Source organism: Pseudophryne corroboree, chromosome 10 (assembly GCF_028390025.1).
Source record: "Pseudophryne corroboree isolate aPseCor3 chromosome 10, aPseCor3.hap2, whole genome shotgun sequence".
Taxonomy (NCBI): domain Eukaryota; kingdom Metazoa; phylum Chordata; class Amphibia; order Anura; family Myobatrachidae; genus Pseudophryne; species Pseudophryne corroboree.
Genome location: NC_086453.1, coordinates 37368955 through 37395073, shown reverse-complemented (window position 1 = coordinate 37395073; position 26119 = coordinate 37368955). Strand labels below are relative to the sequence as shown.

At 46.8% G+C, this 26119-nt stretch overlaps 1 protein-coding gene across 1 annotated transcript in view; it reads left to right on the top strand.

Annotated features, from left to right (window-relative positions):
- LOC134965148 (B-cell receptor CD22-like) overlaps positions 1 to 26119 on the top strand; it is a 73212-nt gene that overhangs the window by 12745 nt on the left and 34348 nt on the right. Inside the window, exons 2-4 of the mRNA XM_063941671.1 lie at positions 309 to 599; positions 3986 to 4240; positions 10663 to 10908. Coding sequence (XP_063797741.1) covers positions 309 to 599; positions 3986 to 4240; positions 10663 to 10908 — 792 coding nt within the window. The remainder of the gene's footprint in view (positions 1 to 308; positions 600 to 3985; positions 4241 to 10662; positions 10909 to 26119) is intronic.

Genomic DNA, 26119 nt, shown 5'->3' with positions numbered 1-26119 from the left:
AGTGAAGCCGTCATACTTAATTGGCTGAAATGGGATATCTGACATAGCTCCAATCTTTCAGCCAGAACTCCAGCATTCATTCTTTCCTACTATAGTGACAACACACAACACTGGAAGAGAACAGCAAAGCTTCAGGCTATACAGTATGCTAGTCAGTATAATGATGAATATGTACATCATATGGTGGGTTCCCTGGAGAAAAGAGTTACTATTGGTAACAGAGGATTAATTTTTTTTTTATTTAAATAAAATTAAAAAATAAATAGTTGTGAGAAATTAGCTCTAACATTTATATTAATATTTCTCAGATTCCCCAGCAAAGCCTGTACTACGCGGGTCTGGCGATATGACGGAAGGAATTGCCACCATTATCCGTTGCTATGCAGATCACACGTGTGCCAGCAACCCTCCTTCTCTAGAATGGAACAAACCTGGACCGACCAATAGACAATCAGTAACATTATCTGGAGGGAACTGGAGAGAAGTATCAGAACTTACTTATATTCCTACATATGTGGACGATGGGGCAATCGTTCAATGCACCGCCACCTATCCTAATGGACTAAGAATCCAGAATGAAGCTGTATTGATCATCAAATGTAGGTATTTTATGGCTAAATTAAGATAATTGACATTTTAAACATGATGGGGTTCTGTATATTTACTCAGTGATAGCAGATCCCAGGCAAAAATCATATTGAACATAAAATGCACGTATTATGGGTAAATTATGACAAAAACACAGTTTGAACATGCTGGGCCTGATTCACAGAGGTGAAGGAAGATATGGGCGCATCTTATAGCAGTCATCCGTCTGTGACTTTATGAAATTGCAGCTACAAAGTCCTTCTCTTGTGTACATCCGTGCAAATGAATATGCAAGGACTGTCCATACTATGGCCTGGTACGTCTTTAGATGCCACCAACATTCACACTATCAGAGCTGCTCTATGGTAGGTGAAGGTTAGCTGTCAGCAAAACTAGTATCATTTAGCCACCTCCCAGTCACTACCCAGGAATGCCCAGCATTGGAATTGCCCACACCTCTAAGTGGGTAGTTCAGACTGGATCACTGCAGCGGCCGCAGTCTGAAGCCCTTTGTGGAGTGCTAACAGCATCTCAGGGCTGCGATCGCCTCTGCCTGATTCACAGGCAAAGGCGGCCGCGGGGTGGGAGGGGGCATGCCAACGGAAGAGCTACGGGGGCGCGGTCCGAACAACGCAGGTATGTCCAAACCATTGTGGGGGCGGGCCCGGCACATGCTGGGTAGCCGCCTGACAGCACAGCTATGCTGCGCAGGCAGGGAGCTACTCGTCGGGGCCAAAAGCGTAGCCGATGTGCGATGCTTTTGCACCCTTGTGGGGGGGGGGGGGGTATGGCCTGACATGCAGGGTGGACTAGCCCTGTGCTTGGTGTCCCACCGCATGTCAGAGAAACTGATCATAGATGTGCTAAATTTAGCACATCTACGATCAGTTCTGAATTACCCCCTATATCAGGCCCAATATAAAAATATTAGGATCTATTGTTTTGGATAATATATAGTTCTGGATCAAGTAATTTTGTGATTATTTATATGATTCCCAAACTTTTAGAATGTATTTGCATTACTGTTTTTTAATAAAGAACTGAGACGCTCACAGAGGAAACATTTGTAGAGAAAGAAGAGAAAGGGGTCAAGCACAGAGATTTGGGGATACTACTGGAAGAGCAGAGGAGGTGGAGGCGGGTGTGGAGACAGAGAAGGAGCATTTGACCAAGTTGGAGGTGAACAATGAAAGTATTGACTCATGAAGACCAACAGAGTGAAGTATTTGTAATAGGAGGGGATTCAAATGCAGTAATAGTGATGGCAGTATTGGTTGAATACATAGTTCAAAAACTTGATTGAAGAGGGCCAAGGAAGCAATGGAATGAGAGGAACAAAGTGAGTCATTTATATATAACCCTACTCAAGAAGTTTGGAGGTGTAGTGGAGAAGAGAGATGGGCAGTATTTAAAAAAAAGGGAGAGGATGGGAGAGACTGGGCCATGTTTGAAAGAAGAGGATAATGTTCCATATGTGAGGGATAGAGTAAGCTGGTGGGTGATGGATGAGCAGGCATCGAGAGTGAGGATCTGGTGAGAGGGCTTACAGTCAAGAAGGCAGGTGGAAGGAGAGGAGAAGAGCTTGAAGAAGAAAATGTAGATAAGGATTGCTGTTATTGAGGGGGTGGGAGGCAGAAGTGGAGATGCCACAGTGAATGGAATCTATTTTGGTGGTTATGTGGGTGGAAAAGTCAAGTGTAGAGAGGGTACAAGGAATCGGGAGGGAGGTGAAGGTGGCAAACAAAGGTGGACTAGGTTGGATGATTGGGTGGAGATGTGTCACAAACTCTCTGGTGGTTTGAGGATGCAACCCATACTTTAGGTATTGGCAGAGACCCAATACAGAGGTGCGGAGTCTAACATGCTAGTGATGTTCACCAGGGACCCCCGCAAGGTGATTTCAGCTTTTCTGCACCAAAACACAGGATGCAGAACTCTGCCTGGTTTCCCAAGTATGAAGCTTGTATAATAATTTACTGTGAGTTGTTAAACATGAAGATAACTGACACAGACATGGTCAATGCTGGATGGGTAGATCAGTAGCAGACACTAGGATGGCAGGAACTGAGAACGGAGCAGAGGGAAGGAAGGCAGATAGCTGGAACAAGGCACTAAGGAGGCAGGAATGGAGCACAGGAAGGTAGAACGCTGGGTAGCACAAGACAACATTGGAGCAAGGTATTAGAGCCTACACTCTGGCACTGTTCAGTGCTCAGAGACTCAAAATTCGAACCAAGCACAATGTGACATTTGGCGCGCCTATCCCATTAAATCTGGTACAGCGACACGCGCGTGTCCCTGTGGGAGGCATTGCCGCATACCGGAAAATAAGCCAGAGGAGGGGATCCTGGATCAGAGACCTCAGCAGTGGGCATCAGGGACTTCCTGTCCACTACTTGCCACCACCCAGGACCCTAGCACTGCCAGACCCGGTAAGTGAATGCCAGTGTCTGATGTGCTATGACAAGATGAGAGACTTAAAGTAGTGAGGGAGTGACACTTTTTCCAGAGACACTCAGTTGTGAATTAGAAATTTTGGAGAAAGTGGGTCAGGGTTGGGTGCCAAGGTTGAGGAGGGGACCTTCTTGATCTAATGGTGACTTACTGTATAGTGCAGCAAAAACCAGGGAAGTGGTGAGAGCACAATTGTAGAGGTAGACAATGGGAAGGCAGGAGATGGTGGTAATGGTGAACAAAGAGGAGAAACTGAGAGAGTCAAGTGCTTAAGGCTTATAATTAGCAAGAGAGGCCTTAGGGGATATGTGAATAGCATGGGTAGTAGGACATGTTGACAAAGAGAAGATGATGGTAACTGGCATGAGAAAAGGAGAGAGCTGTTTTTGAAGTTGGTCGCAGCACAGAGATTGTGTTCTGTATCTCTTCTTGGGTGGGATGCATCAAAGTATCAAAGCAATGGATCCCGCCACTCATCGCATGTATATCAGCATTTATTAATTGCTGTATGCATGAAGATGCCAGCAGAGGACATCTCTCCCTATAAGAGCTGTCCTTTGCGGTGGGTGGAGTTCTATTAAAAATGGGTGTGTCCTAGGAATATTGACATGTGGCTGCTGCATGTCTGCAATAAGTGAGAGGGCCTGACTTGTTCCCTTCTGCAAAGAGCAGGATTAATTAATAATTTATGTGCTACATAAATCCATTTATCAATCGAAATAATAAAAATAAAGAAATCATATGTCCATCTACATCGACCCATAACCCCCTGTTCTCTGTCAGAAATAGACCTGCAGTATTTGTGGTAGAAGATGTTTTATGAAAAATAAAGGACAAATATTAAATTGATATTGTGAGGATAATTCTTAAATTCATGTAACATCATAATGACTTTGTTACTGTTGTGATAGCACAGTTTAAGGTGTTTCTTTTTTGTTCACAGTCCCACCAAAAGGTGTGACTGTCACATCTGTTCTAACACCAGGAGGTGATGCGCATTTATCATGCGGAAGCAGAAACTCCAAGCCAGCCGTATCTAAATATGAATGGTACAGAGGGAAGAATAAAGCTAAATTACAAGTCCGGCAACAAATACTCATAGTGAAGAATGTGACATGGGACATGGAGCCCTATTCCTGTACTGCAATAAATGACGTGGGTAGTGGAGAGTCTGCGCTAACAGAGATTCCTGTGCAATGTACGTATACAAAATCAGCACTTACATACATATTCAGTATATATACTATAATTATACAGCAGACATAATTTTGTGTAATTCTGTTGTAGGTATTAATACTTTTTTTTATCAGTTGGCATCTTTGCATTTAATCATTTATTGTACTGTTTTTGATTTTTTTATGCAGCTATCTATTTTTGCAACTATGGGGAGTAGTACATCATTTTGGGGACTATCATTAAGCACTAACATGCTAATTTAGAATCCAACTTGCTGCAAATAGCATCGGTGGATACTAAAACGCTGGAACAACTCAACATTGCTCTGGTGCTGAGTCAGTTGATCCAAACATAAGCCGCCCCTACGATCCCTATCACTTCTACTAATTCCATAGCAGTGAATGTTTACACTGCTGAGTCTGACTCAGCAGTGCTAATACATGTGTGAACTAGGGTTTATGTATGCACACTAAGCTCCTGATGGTCATCAGAGGGAACCAAACAGGGGTGGAGAGACCTGAAAATGTAGGTCCTCGTACAATAGTATGGGGGGCACTGGGTCAGAACTGTCCAAAAAGGTAAGCAGGAGATATCCATGATATCTCCTGTATGTCACAATCCTGATTAAAATCATATCATTTGGTGACTTACCTCTGCCATCTGTCCTGTAACCTGCATGTTTTCTGCTGTCTGGGATAAACAGCTCACCAGTAGGATGAGTTCTTTGTGTGCTGAGCTCACTCTCTGCTAACGAGTGCATCTGTATTGATTAACCTTCTGTGTGAATTCAGAACTCAGCAAGTCTCTGCATGGTGCGCCTGCATAGCAATTATTGAGGATTCTCATGCTGTCCTATACTTCCGTGCCAGCATCTACAAGTCCCGTGGTTACCAGATATGCCTTCCTGTGCTCTCAGGACCTGTGGTCATTATTGCCTGTCTATGCACACACCATGCCAGAGTTCCCTCCAAAACCAGCTATGGACGTCGCCATGACAGTTTCTGGTCAGCTGACCTTCTAGGGTCCAATCTGGATTCACTTCCGCATCAAGTGAGCCGCTCATCCACTCAGCTGTAAACACTGGGTATAAGTTCCAGGTCTCATGCACTAGCAAGCTGTCAGTGCTTTGGTGTCTCTCAGCCTGGAGTGAGCTCCAGAATCTCCTGCTGGTAATAGACTCTGTGCAAGTTACCATCCCCCGCACTGCCGGACTTCCTGGATGATTTAAAGTGCCATCGATGCCACTATATCCCGGCAGCTCCAGATTCACTGGAAGTCCTCCAGTGATCCAGAGGGACTATCCTATATCCCTAGTAACATTTGTAATTGTCATGTCGTGCACTGCCTGACTCCCTGGTTGATTTAAAGGGCCATTGCTGCCACTACATTCTGGCATCTCCAGACTCACTGGAAGTCCTCCAGAGAACCAGAGGGACAGTCCTATATCCCTAGCAGCCTTAGAGACTTTGCTGGTTCTTGCCAGCTTCCAGTTCTCTGCTGCGCAATGTAGCGCACCATAGTATCTGGAAAACCTGCCACTGCTGCCTACAACATTGCAGTATCCATTGTGCAGAACCACCACATCACAGCTACTGGGAAACCAGCCGTGCCGACACTGCACTGTACAGCATATGGAATCCCCATTGCACTACCTCAGCTCCCCAGCATCTGGAAAACTGTGTTGCTGACATTCTCAGCTTTGGTTAAAGTAATGCTGACGTCCTCAGCTTCTGCTACAAGCATTACCGACATTCTCGGCTTTGTGTACAAGTATCGCTGACATCCTCAGCTTCATCTTCAAGTACTGCTGTTGTCCTCAGCCTCATTGACAGCTATCACGTTGGTTCCAGCCAGCGATCTGTGACTTTCCTACATTGCTGATCCTCCCAGCATTCCGTCAACTCACCAGTTGTCACGTGACTCTCCATTAGGTGACAACCCAGCTACCCATTGCACTGGTGGCTTCCACCACCAGTGTTCCAGTACCCATAGCTGGTCACCTTTCCCATAAAGTACTGCCACGTCTGGATGAGCGGATCATTCACTAAGCCGGACCAATTCTGTCTACTGTGCTCAAGACCAAACCCAGTGTCCAGTACTAGTCCGGGTTCACAAATAACCTCAGTCGTGACACTGTATTACCTTTATAATGAATGGCCTTGATACATAATTTCTACAAAAGTACGGGAAAATGTCAATAGACCCCTTAGCTTTGTCGTGGGCCAGGGCCGATGCAATGTATACCAAGCTGAGGAAGGGCATGTTTGCGCAAAAAGCATATGCAGATTCGAAAAAGATGTATTAATTAAAGTACAGTATGCCAAACACCTCAAATTTGCTCTATGTTGGATTGCAGAGTTCATTATAATTATTCTGATTAGCAATGCTTGGTACTGTAGAGTGTACATCTGCATTATTATTTCTGTCTGTGTGGAACTACAAGTCTCAGCATTATAGCACCTTTCATTATGTTTGCAGTTAGGGTGTATAGCCCAATGTCTCCCTCCCTCATATATTCTATATAGTGTACATAGGGGGTAATTCCAAGTTGATTGCAGCAGGACATTTTTTAGCAGTTGGGCAAAACCATGTGCACTGCAGGCGAGGCAGATATACCATGTGCAGAGAGAGTTAGATTTGGGTGGGGTGTGTTCAATCTGCACTCTAATTTGCAGTGTAAAATAAAGCAGCCAGTATTTACCCTGCACAGAAAAAATATAACTCACCCAAATCTAACTCTCTCTGCACATGTTATATCTGCCTCCCCTGCAGTGCACATGGTTTTGCCCAACTGCTAAAAAATTTCCAGCTGCGATCACCACCATAGTACATTTGAAGGCCGAGACTCCTTCAGCTTGGATTGGCACCCCGACCACCTGTCCTAGGTGTTTTAATTAGTAACGATCACTAACATTCACAGACTGCAGATTGGGAAAGGCAACATGTTGGTATGTCCTGAATAAATGTATACAATTTGACAGTTTTATGGATGAGTTTGGGGCACAGGACCCCCTGAGTTTGTGTGGCTGGGCCACTTTTGGGAGTCACATTGTAACACTTGGTTCAGCACCTTTTTTTTTTTTTTTTTTTATAATATAACACTTATTAGCATTCAAATTAATACCTCTAACCTATGTAACACTCCTTAACACAGGGCAGGCCAAACCGGTCCTCGAGATCTACCAACAGTTCATGTTTTCCAGGCCTCCTGGAGATCTGTAGAATGGTCAGTTAGGAATGAATGCAGCACAACTTAATTAGTAATGACTACACCTGTGCACCAGCTAGGTGGTCTGGAAAATGTGTACTGTTGGTAGATCTCGAGGACTGGTTTGGCCAGCCCTGCCTTAACACATAGCTTTTTCTTCTTTCTTATTAACACTTACTAACACCTTAGCCTATTACTAGTGTGGTATCTTGGGGAAGTTTGGTTTTGCTGGATTGGTGGCAGCGGCATTTCTAGAGAGCAAGGGACCCGTGTGCAGACTCCGTGTGTGGGCCCCCTCCTCTCCCGTAGCCGTCACCGTGAGTCTCCAGCGCATGCGCAGGACTCCAAAAAATGGATCTGCGCCATTTTTACGGAGTCCTGCGCATGCGCTGTAGACTCTGGAACTATGCCAGAGTCTCTGGCGCTCAGTGTGCAATCAGCGACAGTGACGACTACGGGAGAGGAGGGGGACCACACACAGTCTCTGATGGATGCCGTAAAGGTAAGTATAGAAGACATGGGTGCAGTGTGTGGGGTGTGGGCCCCCTCTGGACGCAGGGTCCCGTGTGCACCCATTATAGATATGCCAGTGATTGGTGGGGTCCGAGACCATGGAATTAAACTTAGTGTTAGGGACCCAACAGATGAGGTCACTTGGATGCTGATTGGTGGGCCCATATTTTTTGGCCAAAAAGTATGCCAAGCACCTAGATTGTAGAGGTCATTATATATATAATTATAATAGCAGTGATTAGTACTATAGAGAATGCATCAGCATTATTCTTTCTTTTTGAAGTCTCACCATGATAGCACTTATCATTATGATTGTAATTGTAATTAAAAGTCAGATTCCTTGTTTGCAAATGACAAAAAAATCCCTCTTTGGTCTTAAGCAATTGGCAACAGCCCAGAATTGTAAAATGAAGGAAGCTTTATTGGGGGGAAAAAAGTTATAAGAAGAAAAGCTGATCCATGCCTATACTCAAAGTTTGAGCAACGGCAATGAATGTATCTGTTTTTGTATGTGAATTATTTGATTTTTGCCCATTAAGAAGTTCTAGACTCAAACATTGGGCCTAATTCTGAGTTGATCGCAGCAGCAAATTTGTTAGCAGTTGGGCAAAACCATGTGCACTGCAGGGGCAGATATAACATATACAGAGAGAGTTAGATTTGGGTGGGGTGTATTCAAAACTGAAATTCAAATTGCAGTGTAAAAATAAAGCAGCCAGTATTTACTCTGCACAGAAATATATAATCCACCTAAATCTAACTCTCTCTGCAAATGTTATATCTGCTCCCCCCCCCCCCCCTGCAGTGCACATGGTTTTGCCCAATTGCTAACAAACTTGCTGCTGCGATCAACTCGGAATTACCCCCATTGGTACTAAAGACCTGGGAAAGGTGACACACTACTTAGTAATCCACATAAAGCAAGAAGATCGACATTTTTTATTTAACCAGTTTGCAGGACACAAGTAGGACTTGAACCTGATATTCTCAGTAGAGAGTAAAGTTGAATTACAGGGATATATAGATGGAGATTAAGCAGGTGTTTACAGGGATCACAAATCAACAACCGGCTACTTGTTTAAACTTGGGAAAAATCCAATCTCATGGTCCAGTATAAAAGCAAATGTGAGTTGTTTTCTCAACAGATGCTGAAGACATTTGAGCAGCCTATTCCAGTCATGAAATTGTTTGGCTATGTCAGTTACCAGACGCAGTTCCTGTTTACTTTTAATAGTCGCAACCCATGTGCCCGGTGAGGAAAGAATTTCAATGGATTTAGCAGGTGCCGGGATGTGTGCATGTGCAGAAGCTGCAGTGCAACTGTGCATGCGCAAAACCCCAGCTTCTGTGGACTGCATCAGATGTAGCCCATAGAAGCCGGATTGGGCTTCACAAAAGGTAGGGAGTGGCTTTCAGCAGGAAGCCAGCTGTCTGCTATTCGCTGCCTGGTCGTGCAGTCCCGGCAGGAGGAAACACCTCCCAATGGGACTGCCTGTAGTGTCTGTGACTGGCAGGTAGGACTATCAATGCATTGGGCTGAAAAAAAATGTTCTATAGATGTAATAAGTTGTGATAAGCCATGATAGAACTTTATTTTTTTAAATCAGTCACTCTTGATAAGTAGGCCTTGTACTGTTCTACAGGATATCCTCTACAAGCATCCTTAGTGGCATGAAAACTCTGCTGGTATTCTGTTAATTAACACATTCTACAATCAGGGCGATAACTAGGGTGTGAGACCAGTATCTCAACACAAAAAGCGCAGTGATCTGTTCGCGGCACTGTTGCCACCCACAGCCCTTGCTTCTGGCTAGCAGGTTGCCTAAAAAGGCATGCAGCAGCCAGGATTGCTGCTACAGCAGCACAAGAACGTCCTTTAGACCCTCCAGAAAGGCACGCTGCAGCCTATACAGCAGACACCCCGGTCGGTGCTGCCCTTACCAGTACTGCCTGCCTTGCCCCCTTTATGTAACATAATGATGTCATTTGTGCATCATCATGACATCAGGCATTTAGGGGGTGGTCACTTTTTACAACATACATGTGGTGTCATTCCGAGTTGATCGCTCGCTACCAGTTTTTAGCAGCCGTGCAAACGCTATGCCGCTGTCCACTGGGAGTGTATTTTAGCTTAGCAGAAGTGCGAACAGTTGTATCACAGAGCGCCTGCAAAAACTTTTTGTGTAGTTTCAGAGTAGCTCAAAACCTACTCAGCGCTTGCGATCATTTCAAACTACTCAGTTCCGGATTTGACGTCACAGACACGCCCAGCGTTCGCCCAGCCACGCCTGCATTTTCCCTGGCACACCTGCGTTTTTCGGAACACTCCCTGAAAACGGTCAGTTGACACCCAGAAACGCCCACTTCATGTCAATCACTCTGCGGCAACCAGTGCAACTAAAATGCTAGACCATGTGCAAAACTACATCGTTCGTTGTAATAGTACGTCGCGCCTGCGCATTGCGCCGCATACGCATGCACAGAACTGCCATTTTCTAGCCTGATCGCTGCGCTGCGAACAAATGCAGCTAGCGATCAACTCGGAATGACCCCCATGGTGAGATGACAGCAGACGTGAAATAAAAAATAATGATAAAGTAGAAAGAGGACAATTTAATTCTACAATATCTTGATGTAGATTAGAAATCTTCAACTAAAAACTTCTGTGTATTCTAAATTAGATTGTGTTTTGTGATATCCTTAACTCTGTTTCTGCTCTGTAGATGCTCCTATCAAAGTTCACATTATTCAATCTGAACCCAAAGACGGAGTCACTGAGCTGAAGTGTGATTTCCTGAGCAGCAGACCCAACGTGACGCACTACAGCTGGATGAAGAATAACTCTTTGCTACCAAATGAAACCGGACAGATCCTACTGGTAATCAAAACGGAAAAGAATAATGGAATCTACTCTTGTATCGCACACAACAGGGCTGGGAGTTCCCCCTCTGAAGAGGTCTACATTGAAGGTCAGTAATCCAGGAGCATGCAGAGAATGTCTATTGCTTGAACCAACTGTAAAAAACATAAAAAATAAGGGGCTGATGTATCAGGAGTGAATAAAAAAAATAAAAAAATAAATAAAAGTAAATAAAGTAAAAGCGGACAAGTGAAGAAGTTGCTCATAGCAACTAACCAGCTTGTACCTAACATTTTATAGAATGCAATTGATAAATGTTATCTCAAAGCTGATTCATTGAAAGAACGTGTACTAGAGGTTTACAAAATGTAAAATTTCAGTAGTAAGAAACTCTTGATTTAACCAACTCCTCCCAACAATCGGTGCAGAAGGATTTGCTCAATCTTGTGATTGACCTCTATTAACCTTGTGGTTAGCCACAAAGCCGCCGTTCCCACAATTCTCACCTTAGAAGTGTTTGGGAGCAGGTGATTGGCAGCACTGTAACACTTAGCCAATCAAGGGAGTGGCACTACTGGATGAAGGACAAAACTTTGTTACTAATTTAAACTGGACAAAGCACGTTTGTAATCAAAGCTAAGGAGATCTATAGAATGTTCTCCTGCATTGCACACAACAATGTAGGGAGTTCCTCATCTGCAGATTTCTACATTCAAGGTTAGTATCAAGCACGGGCACCAAGAGGGATGGAATGCTGGGGTACTACTGATTCACTAAACTCATACTTGCAGGAGGAGACATAGGGCCTAATTCAGATCTGAACGCTGGGCTGCGTTTTTTGCAGTCCTGCGATCAGATAGTCCAGGGGGAGTGTATTATCGCTGTGCAAGTGTGCGATCCTATGTGTAGCAGAGCTGCTCAAAATCAGTTTGTGCAGTCTCTGCGCAGCCCCGGACTTACTCTTCCAGTGCAATTGAATCCTACTGATTGGGGTCAAAGCTGACGTCAGACACCCTCCCTGAAAACACTTGAGCCCGGTTGCGTTTTTCCGGAAAACAGACAGTTTCCACTCACAAACGGCCTCTTCCTGTCAATCCCCTTGCAAACACCTGTGCAAATGGGTCCTTCGCACCGTACCGTCGCTGACAGCCGATGCCCATTATAGCTGCCCGACACGCGTGCGCATTGCGGCTCAGATGCATGCGCGGTTCGGATCCGATCGCCCGATGTGCAAAAACGCACAGCAGCAATCAGATATGAATGACCCCCATAGTCAGCTGCTGAGGGGGACAAATGTTGTGCAGCGCTGCCTCATAGTATTTTTTTTCTTTTCTTCTTGGAGGGGTCATGGACATGCCTCCTGGCTTTGGACACACCTCCCCACCAGTAACCCAGGCCCCTCTCAGCTCTCATTGGCCCATTATGTTGTTTATCTCTTACTGTTCAAAATTAATTTATACATTATTCACACTGAAGTGGAAGTATATCAGCAAGGATCCCTCACTTTACCTAACTATCATCATAGGATATTGTTGTTGCAAAATGCACATTATCCACCTCGCCTACTGCATTTTAGCAGAAAACGACAACAAATTGTGACTAATAACATGAAAAAGTTATATTCTACCGCACTTTTTAGGGCGTAAATGACAATCTGTGCACATAAGCATGCACAGGAACCGCTACTGGGCTGCCACTCTTGGGCTTCCCCCCTCCTCCGCATTATAGGCTTCTCCCCCTCACCCCAGGACATAGGCTGCTTACCTGGGTGGCCCAGGTGAACAGTCTACATCCCACATCAAGGGGTGGAAGAGATAGTCTGTGACCCAGTGAAGGGGGAAAGTCCCAGCACACCCATGTCAGCTCCTGTGCCCACCTAGGTGGAACTCAATGAGTTTCTTCAGAACTTTTCCTGCCCCTGTCCTCCTGCCTTCTTTCTTCCAGTTTTCTTTCCGGTTGCCTGATGAACCCTGCTGACCTAATGCATGTCAACCATATTTGGTTAAACTAATTACTGTCTATCTAGACAGTGTGTATATTATATACCACACCATACTAATGAGTTGAAAGACTTAAATCAATTCAAGCTTTTAACTAACATGGGTGGTCATTCCGAGTTGTTCGCTCATTATTTTTTTTTCACAATGGAGCAGTGCGACTGCATCAAGTAAATTTGCTATGCAGTTAGGTATTTTACTCACGGCATTACAAGGTTTTTTCTTCGTTCTGGTGATCATAATGTGATTGACAGGAAGTGGGTGTTTCTGGGCGGAAACAGGCCGTTTTATGGGTGTGTGTGAAAAAACGCTGACGTTTCTTGGAAAAACGCGGGAGTGGCTGGAGAAACGGGGGAGTGCCTGAGCGAACGCTGGGCGTATTTGTGATGTCAAACCAGGAACGAAACTGACTGAACTGATCGCAATGGCAGAGTAAGTCTCGAGCTACTCAGAAACTGCTAAGAGAGGTCTATTCGCAATATTGCGAATCCGTCGGTCGCAATTTTGATAAGCTAAGATTCACTCCCAGTAGGCGGCGGCTTAGCGTGTGCAAAGCTGCTAAAAGCAGCTTGCGAGCGAACAACTCGGAATGAGGGCCATAATTGTTATGAAAGCAAGTGACACATTTTATGGACACAATTTAGCCTAATAATTCCAAAAGCATTTTGTTAGACCACGAAGGGGTTTAAATGCCAAGAAGTGGTTTGTTAAATTCAAAACTTCTTGGATTTTAAAATCATTGTGTTTTATATTTAGGGCTTAAACATGCCAAATAGTGTCCACTTGTAGTAAATGAACCCCAAAATGTTTATTAGGAAGAGGCAAAAGAGACAGAGAAATTGAAAAACCAACTCAAAATGAAGATTAAACATAAAAAAAATGTGATTTAAATGAAACCATATTGTTTTTAGACTAACAGTATGATCTGATTTTCCTCATCCCCAGAGGTGGTGTAGATCAGATGTTAGTCAATAATTCCAATAAGATACCTTTTGTACTATGGGCCTAATTCTGAGTTGATTGCAGCAGCAAGTTTGTTAGCAGTTGGGAAAAACCATGAGGGTCATTCCGATTTTCGCTATGCTGCGATCTGTTGCTAATTGCGCATGCGCAAGGCACGCAGGGCGCATGCGCTTAGTTATTTAACTTACAACTTAGAAGTTTTGCTGTGGATCCTGCAGCGCTTTTCAGTCGCACTGCTAATCGGAGTGTGATTGACAGGAAAGGGGTGTTTCTGGGAGGTAACTGAGCGTTTTCCGGGAGTGTGCTAAAAAACTAGGGATGTGCACCTGAAATTTTTCGGGTTTTGTGTTTTGGTTTGGGGTTCGGTTCCATGGCTGTGTTTTGGGTTCGAACGCGTTTTGGCAAAACCTCACCGAATTATTTTTATCGGATTCGGGTGTGTTTTGGATTCGGGTGTTTTTTTTAAAAAAAAACTAAAACACAGCTTAAATCATTAAATTTGGGGGTAATTTTGATCCCATAGTATTATCAACCTCAATAACCATAATTTACACTCATTTACAGTCTATTCTGAACACCTCACACCTCACAATATTATTTTTAGTCCTAAAATTTGCACCGAGGTCGCTGGATGGCTAAGCTAAGAGACACAAGTGGCCGACACAAACACCTGGCCTATCTAGGAGTGGCACTGCAGTGTCACGCAGGATGGCCCTTCCAAAAAATACTCCCCAAAAAGCACATGACGCAAAGAAAAAAGGAGGCGCAATGAGGTAGCTGTGTGAGTAAGATAAGCGACCCTAGTGGCGACACAAACACCTGGCCCATCTAGGAGTGGCACTGCAGTGTCACGCAGGATGGCCCTTCCAAAAAATACTCCAAAAACAGCACATGACGCAAAGAAAAAAAGAGGCGCAATGAGGTAGCTGTGTGAGTAAGTTAAGCGACCCTAGTGGCGACACAAACTCCTGGCCCATCTAGGAGTGGCACTGCAGTGTCACGCAGGATGGCCCTTCCAAAAAATACTCCCCAAACAGCACATGACGCAAAGAAGAAAAAAAGAGGCGCAATGAGGTAGCTGTGTGAGTAGGCTAAGCGACCCTAGTGGCCGACACAAACACCTGGCCCATCTAGGAGTGGCACTGCAGTGTCACGCAGGATGGCCCTTCCAAAAAATACTCCCCAAAAAGCACATGACGCAAAGAAAAAAAGAGGCGCAATGAGGTAGCTGTGTGAGTAAGATAAGCGACCCTAGTGGCGACACAAACACCTGGCCCATCTAGGAGTGGCACTGCAGTGTCACGCAGGATGGCCCTTCCAAAAAATACTCCAAAAACAGCACATGATGCAAAGAAAAAAAGAGGCGCAACGAGGTAGCTGTGTGAGTAAGTTAAGCGACCCTAGTGGCGACACAAACTCCTGGCCCATCTAGGAGTGGCACTGCAGTGTCACGCAGGATGGCCCTTCCAAAAAATACTCCCCAAACAGCACATGACGCAAAGAAGAAAAAAAGAGGCGCAATGAGGTAGCTGTGTGAGTAAGCTAAGCGACCCTAGTGGCCGACACAAACACCTGGCCCATCTAGGAGTGGCACTGCAGTGTCACGCAGGATGGCCCTTCCAAAAAATACCCCAAAAACAGCACATGACGCAAAGAAAAAAAGAGGCGCAATGAGGTAGCTGTGTGAGTAAGTTAAGCGACCCTAGTGGCGACACAAACTCCTGGCCCATCTAGGAGTGGCACTGCAGTGTCACGCAGGATGGCCCTTCCAAAAAATACTCCCCAAACAGCACATGACGCAAAGAAGAAAAAAAGAGGCGCAATGAGGTAGCTGTGTGAGTAAGCTAAGCGACCCTAGTGGCCGACACAAACACCTGGCCCATCTAGGAGTGGCACTGCAGTGTCACGCAGGATGGCCCTTCCAAAAAATACTCCCCAAACAGCACATGACGCAAAGAAGAAAAAAAGAGGCGCAATGAGGTAGCTGTGTGAGTAAACTAAGCAACCCTAGTGGGCGACACAAACATCTGGCCCATCTAGGAGTGGCACTGCAGTGTCACGCAGGATAGCCCTTCCAAAAAATACTCCCCAAACAGCACATGACGCAAAGAAGAAAAAAAGAGGCGCAATGAGGTAGCTGTGTGAGTAAACTAAGCGACCCTAGTGGGCGACACAAACATCTGGCCCATCTAGGAGTGGCACTGCAGTGTCACGCAGGATGGCCCTTCCAAAAAACTACTCCCCAAACAGCACATGACGCAAAGAAGAAAAAAAAGAGGCGCAATGAGGTAGCTGTGTGAGTAAACTAAGCGACCCAAGTGGCCGACACAAACACCTGGCCCATCTAGGAGTGGCACTGCAGTGTCACGCAGGATGGCACTTCCGAAAACTACTCCCCAAACAGCACATGACGCAAAGAAGAAAAAAAAGAGGCACAATGAGGTAGCTGTGTGAGTAAACTAAGCGACCCTAGTGGTCAACACAAACACCTGGCCCATCTAGGAGTGGCACTGCAGTGTCACGCAGGATGGCCCTTCTAAAAACTACTCCCCAAACAGCACATGACGCAAAGAAGAAAAAAAGAGGCGCAATGAGGTAGCTGTGTGAGTAAACTAAGCGACCCTAGTGGGCGACACAAACACCTGGCCCATCTAGGAGTGGCACTGCAGTGTCACGCAGGATGGCCCTTCCAAAAAATACTCCCCAAAAAGCACATGACGCAAAGAAAAAAAGAGGCGCAATGAGGTAGCTGTGTGAGTAAGATAAGCGACCCTAGTGGCGACACAAACACCTGGCCCATCTAGGAGTGGCACTGCAGTGTCACGCAGGATGGCCCTTCCAAAAAATACTCCAAAAACAGCACATGATGCAAAGAAAAAAAGAGGCGCAACGAGGTAGCTGTGTGAGTAAGTTAAGCGACCCTAGTGGCGACACAAACTCCTGGCCCATCTAGGAGTGGCACTGCAGTGTCACGCAGGATGGCCCTTCCAAAAAATACTCCCCAAACAGCACATGACGCAAAGAAGAAAAAAAGAGGCGCAATGAGGTAGCTGTGTGAGTAAGCTAAGCGACCCTAGTGGCCGACACAAACACCTGGCCCATCTAGGAGTGGCACTGCAGTGTCACGCAGGATGGCCCTTCCAAAAAATACCCCAAAAACAGCACATGACGCAAAGAAAAAAAGAGGCGCAATGAGGTAGCTGTGTGAGTAAGTTAAGCGACCCTAGTGGCGACACAAACTCCTGGCCCATCTAGGAGTGGCACTGCAGTGTCACGCAGGATGGCCCTTCCAAAAAATACTCCCCAAACAGCACATGACGCAAAGAAGAAAAAAAGAGGCGCAATGAGGTAGCTGTGAGAGTAAGCTAAGCGACCCTAGTGGCCGACACAAACACCTGGCCCATCTAGGAGTGGCACTGCAGTGTCACGCAGGATGGCCCTTCCAAAAAATACTCCCCAAAAAGCACATGACGCAAAGAAAAAAGGAGGCGCAATGAGGTAGCTGTGTGAGTAAGATAAGCGACCCTAGTGGCGACACAAACACCTGGCCCATCTAGGAGTGGCACTGCAGTGTCACGCAGGATGGCCCTTCCAAAAAATACTCCAAAAACAGCACATGACGCAAAGAAAAAAAGAGGCGCAATGAGGTAGTTGTGTGAGTAAGCTAAGCGACCCTAGTGGCCGACACAAACACCTGGCCCATCTAGGAGTGGCACTGCAGTGTCACGCAGGATGGCCCTTCCAAAAAATACTCCAAAAACAGCACATGACGCAAAGAAAAAAAGAGGCGCAATGAGGTAGCTGTGTGAGTAAACTAAGCGACCCTAGTGGCGACACAAACTCCTGGCCCATCTAGGAGTGGCACTGCAGTGTCACGCAGGATGGCCCTTCCAAAAAATACTCCCCAAACAGCACATGACGCAAAGAAGAAAAAAAGAGGCGCAATGAGGTAGCTGTGTGAGTAAACTAAGCGACCCTAGTGGGCGACACAAACATCTGGCCCATCTAGGAGTGGCACTGCAGTGTCACGCAGGATGGCCCTTCCAAAAAACTACTCCCCAAACAGCACATGACGCAAAGAAGAAAAAAAAGAGGCGCAATGAGGTAGCTGTGTGAGTAAACTAAGCGACCCTAGTGGCCGACACAAACACCTGGCCCATCTAGGAGTGGCACTGCAGTGTCACGCAGGATGGCCCTTCCAAAAAATACTCCCCAAACAGCACATGACGCAAAGAAGAAAAAAAGAGGCGCAATGAGGTAGCTGTGTGAGTAAACTAAGCAACCCTAGTGGGCGACACAAACATCTGGCCCATCTAGGAGTGGCACTGCAGTGTCACGCAGGATAGCCCTTCCAAAAAATACTCCCCAAACAGCACATGACGCAAAGAAGAAAAAAAGAGGCGCAATGAGGTAGCTGTGTGAGTAAACTAAGCGACCCTAGTGGGCGACACAAACATCTGGCCCATCTAGGAGTGGCACTGCAGTGTCACGCAGGATGGCCCTTCCAAAAAACTACTCCCCAAACAGCACATGACGCAAAGAAGAAAAAAAAGAGGCGCAATGAGGTAGCTGTGTGAGTAAACTAAGCGACCCAAGTGGCCGACACAAACACCTGGCCCATCTAGGAGTGGCACTGCAGTGTCACGCAGGATGGCACTTCCGAAAACTACTCCCCAAACAGCACATGACGCAAAGAAGAAAAAAAAGAGGCACAATGAGGTAGCTGTGTGAGTAAACTAAGCGACCCTAGTGGTCAACACAAACACCTGGCCCATCTAGGAGTGGCACTGCAGTGTCACGCAGGATGGCCCTTCTAAAAACTACTCCCCAAACAGCACATGACGCAAAGAAGAAAAAAAGAGGCGCAATGAGGTAGCTGTGTGAGTAAGCTAAGCGACCCTAGTGGCCGACACAAACACCTGGCCCATCTAGGAGTGGCACTGCAGTGTCACGCAGGATGGCCCTTCCAAAAAATACCCCAAAAACAGCACATGACGCAAAGAAAAAAAGAGGCGCAATGAGGTAGCTGTGTGAGTAAGTTAAGCGACCCTAGTGGCGACACAAACTCCTGGCCCATCTAGGAGTGGCACTGCAGTGTCACGCAGGATGGCCCTTCCAAAAAATACTCCCCAAACAGCACATGACGCAAAGAAGAAAAAAAGAGGCGCAATGAGGTAGCTGTGTGAGTAAGCTAAGCGACCCTAGTGGCCGACACAAACACCTGGCCCATCTAGGAGTGGCACTGCAGTGTCACGCAGGATGGCCCTTCCAAAAAATACTCCAAAAACAGCACATGACGCAAAGAAAAAAAGAGGCGCAATGAGGTAGCTGTGTGAGTAAACTAAGCGACCCTAGTGGGCGACACAAACATCTGGCCCATCTAGGAGTGGCACTGCAGTGTCACGCAGGATGGCCCTTCCAAAAAACTACTCCCCAAACAGCACATGACGCAAAGAAGAAAAAAAAGAGGCGCAATAAGGTAGCTGTGTGAGTAAACTAAGCGACCCTAGTGGCCGACACAAACACCTGGCCCATCTAGGAGTGGCACTGCAGTGTCACGCAGGATGGCCCTTCCAAAAAACTACTCCCCAAACAGCACATGACGCAAAGAAGAAAAAAAAGAGGCGCAATGAGGTAGCTGTGTGAGTAAACTAAGCGACCCAAGTGGCCGACACAAACACCTGGCCCATCTAGGAGTGGCACTGCAGTGTCACGCAGGATGGCACTTCCGAAAACTACTCCCCAAACAGCACATGACGCAAAGAAGAAAAAAAAGAGGCACAATGAGGTAGCTGTGTGAGTAAACTAAGCGACCCTAGTGGTCAACACAAACACCTGGCCCATCTAGGAGTGGCACTGCAGTGTCACGCAGGATGGCCCTTCTAAAAACTACTCCCCAAACAGCACATGACGCAAAGAAGAAAAAAAGAGGCGCAATGAGGTAGCTGTGTGAGTAAACTAAGCGACCCTAGTGGTCGACACAAACACCTGGCCCATCTAGGAGTGGCACTGCAGTGTCACGCAGGATGGCCCTTCCAAAAAATACTCCCCAAACAGCACATGACGCAAAGAAGAAAAAAAGAGGCGCAATGAGGTAGCTGTGTGAGTAAACTAAGCGACCCTAGTGGCCGACACAAACATCTGGCCCATCTAGGAGTGGCACTGCAGTGTCACGCAGGATGGCCCTTCCAAAAAATACTCCCCAAACAGCATATGACGCAAAGAAAAAAAGAGGCGCAATGAGGTAGCTGTGTGAGTAAGTTAAGCGACCCTAGTGGCGACACAAACACCTGGCCCATCTAGGAGTGGCACTGCAGTGTCACGCAGGATGGCCCTTCCAAAAAATACTCCCCAAACAGCACATGACGCAAAGAAGAAAAAAAAGAGGCGCAATGAGGTAGCTGTGTGAGTAAACTAAGCGACCCTAGTGGTCAACACAAACACCTGGCCCATCTAGGAGTGGCACTGCAGTGTCACGCAGGATGGCCCTTCCAAAAAATACTCCCCAAACAGCACATGACGCAAAGAAGAAAAAAAGAGGCGCAATGAGGTAGCTGTGTGAGTAAACTAAGCGACCCTAGTGGGCGACACAAACACCTGGCCCATCTAGGAGTGGCACTGCAGTGTCACGCAGGATGGCCCTTCCAAAAAATACTCCAGAAACAGCACATGACGCAAAGAAAAAAAAGAGGCGCAATGATGTAGCTGTGTGAGTAAGTTAAGCGACCCTAGTGGCGACACAAACACCTGGCCCATCTAGGAGTGGCACTGCAGTGTCACGCAGGATGGCCCTTCCAAAAAATACTCCCCAAACAGCACATGACGCAAAGAAGAAAAAAAGAGGCGCAATGAGGTAGCTGTGTGAGTAAACTAAGCGACCCTAGTGGGCGACACAAACATCTGGCCCATCTAGGAGTGGCACTGCAGTGTCACGCAGGATGGCCCTTCCAAAAAACTACTCCCCATACAGCACATGACGCAAAGAAGAAAAAAAAGAGGCGCAATGAGGTAGCTGTGTGAGTAAACTAAGCGACCCTAGTGGCCGACACAAACACCAGGCCCATCTAGGAGTGGCACTGCAGTGTCACGCAGGATGGCCCTTCCAAAAAATACTCCCCAAACAGCACATGACGCAAAGAAGAAAAAAAGAGGCGCAATGAGGTAGCTGTGTGAGTAAACTAAGCAACCCTAGTGGGCGACAAAAACATCTGGCCCATCTAGGAGTGGCACTGCAGTGTCACGCAGGATGGCCCTTCCAAAAAATACCCCCCAAACAGCACATGACGCAAAGAAGAAAAAAAGAGGCGCAATGAGGTAGCTGTGTGAGTAAACTAAGCGACCCTAGTGGGCGACACAAACATCTGGCCCATCTAGGAGTGGCACTGCAGTGTCACGCAGGATGGCCCTTCCAAAAAACTACTCCCCAAACAGCACATGACGCAAAGAAGAAAAAAAGAGGCGCAATGAGGTAGCTGTGTGAGTAAACTAAGCGACCCTAGTGGTCGACACAAACACCTGGCCCATCTAGGAGTGGCACTGCAGTGTCACGCAGGATGGCCCTTCCAAAAACTACTCCCCAAACAGCACATGATGCAAAGAAGAAAAAAAAGAGGCGCAATGAGGTAGCTGTGTGAGTAAACTAAGCGACCCTAGTGGCCGACAAACACCTAGCCCATCTAGGAGTGGCACTGCAGTGTCACGCAGGATGGCCCTTCCAAAAAATACTCCCTAAACAGCATATGACGCAAAGAAAAAAAGAGGCGCAATGAGGTAGCTGTGTGAGTAAGTTAAGCGACCCTAGTGGCGACACAAACTCCTGGCCCATCTAGGAGTGGCACTGCAGTGTCACGCAGGATGGCCCTTCCAAAAAATACTCCCCAAACAGCACATGACGCAAAGAAGAAAAAAAGAGGTGCAATGAGGTAGCTGTGTGAGTAAGCTAAGCGACCCAAGTGGCCGACACAAACACCTGGCCCATCTAGGAGTGGCACTGCAGTGTCACGCAGGATGGCCCTTCTAAAAACTACTCCCCAAACAGCACATGACGCAAAGAAGAAAAAAAGAGGCGCAATGAGGTAGCTGTGTGAGTAAACTAAGCGACCCTAGTGGTCGACACAAACACCTGGCCCATCTAGGAGTGGCACTGCAGTGTCACGCAGGATGGCCCTTCCAAAAACTACTCCCCAAACAGCACATGATGCAAAGAAGAAAAAAAAGAGGCGCAATGAGGTAGCTGTGTGAGTAAACTAAGCGACCCTAGTGGCCGACACAAACACCTGGCCCATCTAGGAGTGGCACTGCAGTGTCACGCAGGATGGCCCTTCCAAAAAATACTCCCCAAACAGCATATGACGCAAAGAAAAAAAGAGGCGCAATGAGGTAGCTGTGTGAGTAAGTTAAGCGACCCTAGTGGCGACACAAACTCCTGGCCCATCTAGGAGTGGCACTGCAGTGTCACGCAGGATGGCCCTTCCAAAAAATACTCCCCAAACAGCACATGACGCAAAGAAGAAAAAAAGAGGCGCAATGAGGTAGCTGTGTGAGTAAACTAAGCGACCCTAGTGGGCGACACAAACACCTGGCCCATCTAGGAGTGGCACTGCAGTGTCACGCAGGATGGCACTTCCAAAAACTACTACCCAAACAGCACATGACGCAAAGAAGAAAAAAAAAAGGCGCAATGAGGTAGCTGTGTGAGTAAACTAAGCGACCCTAGTGGTCAACACAAACACCTGGCCCATCTAGGAGTGGCACTGCAGTGTCACGCAGGATGGCCCTTCCAAAAAATACTCCCCAAACAGCACATGACGCAAAGAAGAAAAAAAGAGGCGCAATGAGGTAGCTGTGTGAGTAAACTAAGCGACCCTAGTGGGCGACACAAACACCTGGCCCATCTAGGAGTGGCACTGCAGTGTCACGCAGGATGGCCCTTCCAAAAAATACTCCAGAAACAGCACATGACGCAAAGAAAAAAAGAGGCGCAATGATGTAGCTGTGTGAGTAAGTTAAGCGACCCTAGTGGCGACACAAACACCTGGCCCATCTAGGAGTGGCACTGCAGTGTCACGCAGGATGGCCCTTCCAAAAAATACTCCCCAAACAGCACATGACGCAAAGAAGAAAAAAAGAGGCGCAATGAGGTAGCTGTGTGAGTAAACTAAGCGACCCTAGTGGGCGACACAAACACCTGGCCCATCTAGGAGTGGCACTGCAGTGTCACGCAGGATGGCCCTTCCAAAAACTACTACCCAAACAGCACATGACGCAAAGAAGAAAAAAAAAAGGCGCAATGAGGTAGCTGTGTGAGTAAACTAAGCGACCCTAGTGGTCAACACAAACACCTGGCCCATCTAGGAGTGGCACTGCAGTGTCACGCAGGATGGCCCTTCCAAAAAATACTCCCCAAACAGCACATGACGCAAAGAAGAAAAAAAGAGGCGCAATGAGGTAGCTGTGTGAGTAAACTAAGCGACCCTAGTGGGCGACACAAACACCTGGCCCATCTAGGAGTGGCACTGCAGTGTCACGCAGGATGGCCCTTCCAAAAAATACTCCCCAAACAGCACATGACGCAAAGAAATAAAGAGGCGCAATGAGGTAGCTGTGTGAGTAAGTTAAGCGACCCTAGTGGCGACACAAACACCTGGCCCATCTAGGAGTGGCACTGCAGTGTCACGCAGGATGGCCCTTCCAAAAAATACTCCCCAAACAGCACATGACGCAAAGAAGAAAAAAAGAGGCGCAATGAGGTAGCTGTGTGAGTAAACTAAGCGACCCTAGTGGGCGACACAAACACCTGGCCCATCTAGGAGTGGCACTGCAGTGTCACGCAGGATGGCCCTTCCAAAAAACTACTCCCCAAACAGCACATGACGCAAAGAAGAAAAAAAAGAGGCGCAATGAGGTAGCTGTGTGAGTAAACTAAGCGACCCTAGTGGCCGACACAAACACCTGGCCCATCTAGGAGTGGCACTGCAGTGTCACGCAGGATGGCACTTCAAAAAACTACTACCCAAACAGCACATGACGCAAAGAAGAAAAAAAAAAGGCGCAATGAGGTAGCTGTGTGAGTAAACTAAGCGACCCTAGTGGTCAACACAAACACCTGGCCCATCTAGGAGTGGCACTGCAGTGTCACGCAGGATGGCCCTTCCAAAAAATACTCCCCAAACAGCACATGACGCAAAGAAGAAAAAAAAGAGGCGCAATGAGGTAGCTGTGTGAGTAAACTAAGCGACCCTAGTGGCCGACACAAACACCTGGCCCATCTAGGAGTGGCACTGCAGTGTCACGCAGGATGGCCCTTCCAAAAAACTACTCCCCAAACAGCACATGACGCAAAGAAGAAAAAAAAGAGGCGCAATGAGGTAGCTGTGTGAGTAAACTAAGCGACCCTAGTGGCCGACACAAACACCTGGCCCATCTAGGAGTGGCACTGCAGTGTCACGCAGGATGGCCCTTCCAAAAAATACTCCAGAAAATGCACATGACGCAAAGAAAAAAAGAGGCGCAATGATGTAGCTGTGTGAGTAAGTTAAGCAACCCTAGTGGCGACACAAACACCTGGCCCATCTAGGAGTGGCACTGCAGTGTCACGCAGGATGGCACTTCAAAAAACTACTACCCAAACAGCACATGACGCAAAGAAGAAAAAAAAAAGGCGCAATGAGGTAGCTGTGTGAGTAAACTAAGCGACCCTAGTGGTCAACACAAACACCTGGCCCATCTAGGAGTGGCACTGCAGTGTCACGCAGGATGGCCCTTCCAAAAAATACTCCCCAAACAGCACATGACGCAAAGAAGAAAAAAAAGAGGCGCAATGAGGTAGCTGTGTGAGTAAACTAAGCGACCCTAGTGGCCGACACAAACACCTGGCCCATCTAGGAGTGGCACTGCAGTGTCACGCAGGATGGCCCTTCCAAAAAACTACTCCCCAAACAGCACATGACGCAAAGAAGAAAAAAAAGAGGCGCAATGAGGTAGCTGTGTGAGTAAACTAAGCGACCCTAGTGGCCGACACAAACACCTGGCCCATCTAGGAGTGGCACTGCAGTGTCACGCAGGATGGCCCTTCCAAAAAATACTCCAGAAAATGCACATGACGCAAAGAAAAAAAGAGGCGCAATGATGTAGCTGTGTGAGTAAGTTAAGCGACCCTAGTGGCGACACAAACACCTGGCCCATCTAGGAGTGGCACTGCAGTGTCACGCAGGATGGCCCTTCCAAAAAATACTCCCCAAACAGCACATGACGCAAAGAAGAAAAAAAGAGGCGCAATGAGGTAGCTGTGTGAGTAAACTAAGCGACCCTAGTGGGCGACACAAACATCTGGCCCATCTAGGAGTGGCACTGCAGTGTCACGCAGGATGGCCCTTCCAAAAAACTACTCCCCAAACAGCACATGACGCAAAGAAGAAAAAAAAGAGGCGCAATGAGGTAGCTGTGTGAGTAAACTAAGCGACCCTAGTGGGCGACACAAACACCTGGCCCATCTAGGAGTGGCACTGCAGTGTCACGCAGGATGGCCCTTCCAAAAAATACTCCAGAAAATGCACATGACGCAAAGAAAAAAAGAGGCGCAATGATGTAGCTGTGTGAGTAAGTTAAGCGACCCTAGTGGCGACACAAACACCTGGCCCATCTAGGAGTGGCACTGCAGTGTCACGCAGGATGGCCCTTCCAAAAAATACTCCCCAAACAGCACATGACGCAAAGAAGAAAAAAAGAGGCGCAATGAGGTAGCTGTGTGAGTAAACTAAGCGACCCTAGTGGGCGACACAAACATCTGGCCCATCTAGGAGTGGCACTGCAGTGTCACGCAGGATGGCCCTTCCAAAAAACTACTCCCCAAACAGCACATGACGCAAAGAAGAAAAAAAAGAGGCGCAATGAGGTAGCTGTGTGAGTAAACTAAGCGACCCTAGTGGCCGACACAAACACCTGGCCCATCTAGGAGTGGCACTGCAGTGTCACGCAGGATGGCCCTTCCAAAAAATACTCCCCAGTACAAAAAAATATTCTCTCTCACATTGGCGCATATCAGAAAAAGGTGTTTTTTCAAGAAAAGGTGTTTTTCAAAAAAGTTCTTACTCCAATTGTTTGAATTAGGTCCACAACTTCTTTTATCGTGTAGTAAGTCAGTTCTCCTCAGTATAGGTGATAGATTCTCAATCTCAAAGAGAAGAAATTACAGATCTGGTGCAATATTGTCTGATCAATTGAGCAAAGTATATATTATTAAACTCACATTGAAATCATATCAACAAGCCTGTCACCATAATCAATGGGTATGGATCGTCACAGATGTCAGGTCCCCTTCTATTAGTCGTCCCAAATCAGGGTTCAGCGACCGAGAAACAA